The 5,136-nt window shown below is 39.0% G+C and overlaps 1 protein-coding gene across 1 annotated transcript in view; it reads left to right on the top strand.

Annotated features, from left to right (window-relative positions):
• IPO7 (importin 7) overlaps positions 1–5,136 on the top strand; it is a 64,365-nt gene that overhangs the window by 37,431 nt on the left and 21,798 nt on the right. The window contains exons 7-10 of the mRNA XM_037728442.1: positions 641–801; positions 1,444–1,543; positions 2,894–2,970; positions 3,263–3,379. Of these exons, the coding sequence (XP_037584370.1) occupies positions 641–801; positions 1,444–1,543; positions 2,894–2,970; positions 3,263–3,379 (455 nt within the window). The remainder of the gene's footprint in view (positions 1–640; positions 802–1,443; positions 1,544–2,893; positions 2,971–3,262; positions 3,380–5,136) is intronic.

The raw sequence follows: 5,136 nt of genomic DNA, 5'->3' as shown, positions 1-5,136 counted from the left end.
TTTTTTGAGACGGAGTTTTGCTCTTGTTACCCAGGCTGGAGTGCAATGGCGCGATCTCGGCTCACCGCAACCTCCGCCTCCTGAAAACCCAGCATTTTTAAAGAAAGCAGACAACATCATTATGAAAGTAGCTTTAACCTAGTAGATCCTCTGAAATAGTCTTGGGGACCACTAGAGGTTTGTGGACTACAAGTACCAGTGTTCTGAAACATGAATTAGAATTAGAACTATTGACAGATACTAAATAGGCAGTTAACTGCTTTGGGTGAGGTTTTTCTAGTAGATGGCTTTAACAAGATAGGGCTTTCTCTCAATACTGTAGTTTTTCAATAGGTAGCATATGGGCTAAGTGTGATGGCTTACACCTCTAATCCCAGCACTTAGGGAGGCTCAGACGGGAGGATTGCTTGAGGCTAGGTGTTCAAGACCAGCCTGGCAACATAGTGAGCCACTGTCTTTAGCAAAGAAAAAAAAATAAAAACAAAGACAGCATATGCTTTTCTTTTTATTCTTAATCAGAAATGAGTTGAATTATTTTTAACAGAATGCGGTTGTTTTTCTTGATGACCAGGGCATTAAGATATATGTTAACTGTTTTGACTGGCTTGTAAGTGGTTGAAATTTCCATTTGGACATTGATTTTTGATTGAAAATTTTTTTTCCAAGGTTTTATTGAAGGTGTTGTATCAGTACAAGGAGAAGCAATATATGGCTCCTCGAGTTTTACAACAGACATTAAATTATATTAATCAAGGAGTTTCTCATGCTCTCACCTGGAAGAATCTGAAGCCCCATATACAAGTAATAATTTATCTGAAATGTTTTTATAGCAAATATAATAGAAATAACATCAGTTGCCATAAAGGTTGAAAACTTGCATGTTTGTTGAGTTGTGTTACTTAGTTTACTTCTGGTGTTTTGAGAGTATAGCAGAAAAAGGAGACAGAACACTCTGACATAAAGTTATGAGAGGTATTTTGTGACTATCCAACTTACTTTTTAATCCAAAACTGTTATCTTCAAACTTGATTTAAGTTCTTACTCTTGGTCTGTGATTACATTTTATCATGTAATTTGGAGTAACCAAGGGACTTTATTTCACCAGATTAGTTTCTATCATAAGTGGCTTATCTCCTATTTCTATGAATAATTAATTTGCTTTATTTAGAGCTGTAGAATTCTATAGACTTACATATGTGCATATTTTTAAGTTACTTATTTGCAGGATACGTACACTTATATCTTATAATTGTTACAGAGAGGGGAAGTACATGGATGTAGTTAGATAGTTGATCTTAGAACACATTAAATGCATTACTGAAGTTTGATATTAAGCTTTAAAATTCATATCATAGTGTTACTTTGGTTTTAATTCTTAGAGGAAATTTGAAGGTTTAAATTTGAAAACTGATGGCTACTGTTTTCTTAACTTTTAAATTACAGGGTATTATCCAAGACGTTATTTTTCCATTGATGTGCTATACAGATGCCGATGAAGAACTTTGGCAAGAAGACCCTTACGAATATATACGCATGAAGTTTGGTAAGAAATATTCACCTTTTTAGAAACAAAAAAAAAGTCAGTAATTAAGATTAGAGTGATTGTGTGTAGCCAACCTATGAGGTATTAGGTATCTTCTTTATTTTTTATTTTTTGAGATGAGTTTCACTCTCGTCACCAAGGCTTGAGTGCAGTGGCCCAATCTTGGCTCACTGCCTCCTCTGCCTCCCAGGTTCAAGCGATTCTCCTGCCTCAGTCTCCCAAGTAGCTGGGATTACAGGCACCTACCATCATGCCCAGCTGATTTTTTGTGTTTTTAGTAGAGATGGGGTTTCATCATGTTGGCCTGGCTGGTCTCAAATTCCTAACCTCAGGTGATCCACCTGACTCGGCCTTCCAAAGTGCTGGGATTACAGGTATGAGCCACCACACCACGTCTGGCCCTTCTTTGTTGTTTTAATGTAATTGATCCCTTGTGTAGCTTTTTTTGGGGCTATTCATTTTGGGGACCATTCATTATTGATAATCATCTTACTTTTAGCAGACACAAATTCAATACTGTTAAGCTTTTATTACTGAATGCCAAAACTGTTAGATATTCAAGATTACACCTCAACACTAAATGTCTCAAGTATACTTTTGGATCTTATGTTGGTGATCATATGTGTGGAAAATGAGAAAACACATTGGAAGCTGGAGTCACATGAAGTCCCTGCACAGAAGTAAAGAATTATAATTTGGCTAATAATGTGGAATATTGGTCCTTCCTCTTACCAGATCATCTGTGCTTTTTGCAGCTTGTACTTTTGTGACGCTATTGTGAAAATTCTCACATCGGTAGTGTTTCATACATATAATTTAAACTGCTAAGTTCTGGGTTAAAAAAGAAAAATGAAAAACTCTTAGGAGGAATTCATGGATTAACATTTAATTTGTACAGGTCAGGTGTGGTGGCTAATGCCTGTAATCCCAACACATTGGGAAGCCGAGGTGGGCAGATCGTTTGAGGTCAGGAGTTCGCGTCCAGCTTGGCCAATATGGTGAAATCCCATCTCTACTAAAAGTACCAAAATTAGCTAGGTGTGGTGGCAGGCACCTGTAATCCAGCTACATGAGAGGCTGAGGCAAGAGAATCACTTGAACCTAGTAGTTGGAGGTTACAGTGAGCTGAGATTGCCCCACTGCACTCCAACCCAGGTGACACAGTGAGATTCCATCTCCAAACAAACAAAAACACTTAATTTGTACTGAAAAGACATGGAATTCTGCTTTTGCAAAATTACATGGGAATCTGGGATCATTTTCATACCTTAGGTAATGATTAAGTATGTTTTTTAATGCTTTTGTGAAGAAATTAATGTTTATTGTCTTAATTTTAAACTTGTTCTCTAGATGTGTTTGAAGATTTCATTTCTCCTACCACTGCCGCCCAGACACTTTTGTTTACAGCCTGTAGTAAGAGGAAAGAGGTAGGCTTATTTAATGTTTAGGTAACTTTTCCTATATTATTTAAAATTTATTGGCCAGGCATGGTGGCTCACGCTTGTAATCCAAGCACTTTGGAGGCCAAGGCGGGAGGATCACCTGAGGTCTGGAGTTCAAGACCAGCCTGACCAACATGGTGAAACCCTGTCTTAAAAAAGAAAGAAAGAAATTTATTCAACTATGCACTCAGTTTTAAATGTCATATGAGTCATTTTGTTAGTGTTTTTTAAGTGCTGTTGGCCTATTCAATAATAGTTCTTTTCTCTTTTAATCTAGGTACTGCAAAAGACTATGGGATTTTGTTACCAGATTCTTACAGAACCAAATGCTGACCCTCGAAAAAAAGATGGAGCCCTGCATATGATTGGCTCTTTAGCTGAAATACTTCTGAAGGTATTCTTTAGTGTATTTGTATGTGCATGAGTGTGCAAGTAGTTTTTTGTTTTGTTTTTGTTTATTTATTTTGTTTTTTAGTTTTTTTGTGTGTGCAAGTAGTTTTTAAAAATAAACAGCCAGCCAGGCACAGTGGCTGACTTCTGTAATCCGAGCACTTTGGGATGCTAAGGTGGGCAGATTGCTTGGGCCTTTGAGACCAGCCTGGGCAACATACTGAGACCCCCATCTTTATAAAAATAAAAAATATGTTGGGTGTGTTGGCGCATGCCTGTAATCACAGTGCTTTGGGAGGCCAAAGAGGGCAGATTGCTTGAGGTCAGGAGTTTGAGACCAGCCTGGCCAACATGGCAAAACCCCATCTCTACTAAAAATACAAAAATTAGCTGGCTGTGGTGGCGCATGTCTGTAATCCCAGCTACTTGGGAGGCTGAGGCAGGAAAAGGACTTGAACCCAGGAGGTGGAAGCTGCAGTGAGCCAAGGTCATGCCACTGCACTCCACACTCCAGCGCAAGCTACAGAGACTTGGTCTCAATAAAAAAAAATTAATAGCCTCATGGGGTGTATAACTCAGTAGTTTTTATTATTCACAGTTGTATAAATATCACCCTCAGAAGAAATTTTGTATACATTGGCAGTCACTCTACATTTCACCCCAAATCTGCCAGCCCTAGGCTACCTGTAGTCCACATTTGTTCTATGGATTTGTTTATTCTGGACATTTTGTATAAATGGAGTCATAATATGTAGTCCTTTGTGGGTGACTTCTTTCATTTAGCATAATGTTTCCAAGGATTACCCATGTTGTAGCATGTTTCAGTACTTGTTCTGTTTCGTTGCCAAATTGTATTTCATTATATTAATATACCAGATTTTATTCATTCATTAGTTGCTTCTATTTTCTGGCTACTACAAATGTTGCTGTGAGTATTCATGTTTAAGTTTTTTTGTTTGTTTTTGAGACAGAGTCTTGCTCTGTTGCCCAGGCTGGAGTGCAGTAGTACAATGTCGGCTCATGCAACTACGCCTCCTGGGTTCCCTGCCTTGGCCTCCGGAGTAGCTGGAATTACAGGCACCTGCCACCACACCTGGCTAATTTTGTATTTTTGGTAGAGATGGGGTTTCACCACATTGGCCAGGCTGGTCTTGAACTCCTGACCTTGTGATCTGCCTGCGTTGGTCTCCCAAAGTGCTGGGATTACAGGTGTGAACCACTAGGCCTGGCCCATGTTGAAGTTTTTATGTGGACATATGTTTTTATTTTTCATGGGTATATACCTGTGAGTATGAATTGCTGGTCATAATTTGAGAAACCACAGGACCATTTTCCAGTGTCACTGTACCATTTATATATATTTTGATTATAGCCATCCTGGTGAACGTGAATTAATATCTCTTTGTGGCTTTGAAACTTCATATGTCTATTGTCCTTTTGTATATTTTTAGAGAATATCGATTCAAACTGCTTACTCCCATCCCACCCCGCCACTTTTCTTGTTTTGAAATGGAGTCTTGCTCTGTTGCCCAGGCTGGAACGCAGTGGCGAGATCTCGGCTCACTGCAGCTTCTGGTCTCCTAGGGTCAAGCGATTCTCCTGCTTCGGCCTCCCAAGTAGCAGCATTTTTTTTTCACCCAGACTGGAGTGCAGTGGCGTGATCTTGGCTCACTGCAACCTCTGTCTTCTGGGTTCAAGTGATTCTTGTGCTTCAGGCGCCTGCCACCATGCCCAGCTAATTTTTTTTTTTTTTTTTTTTTT

This window comes from Cebus imitator, unplaced genomic scaffold, assembly GCF_001604975.1.
Source record: "Cebus imitator isolate Cc_AM_T3 unplaced genomic scaffold, Cebus_imitator-1.0 Scaffold265, whole genome shotgun sequence".
Lineage (NCBI taxonomy): Eukaryota > Metazoa > Chordata > Mammalia > Primates > Cebidae > Cebus > Cebus imitator.
The sequence above is the reverse complement of the archived record's forward strand: the minus strand, read 5'-3'. Positions and strand labels throughout refer to the sequence as shown.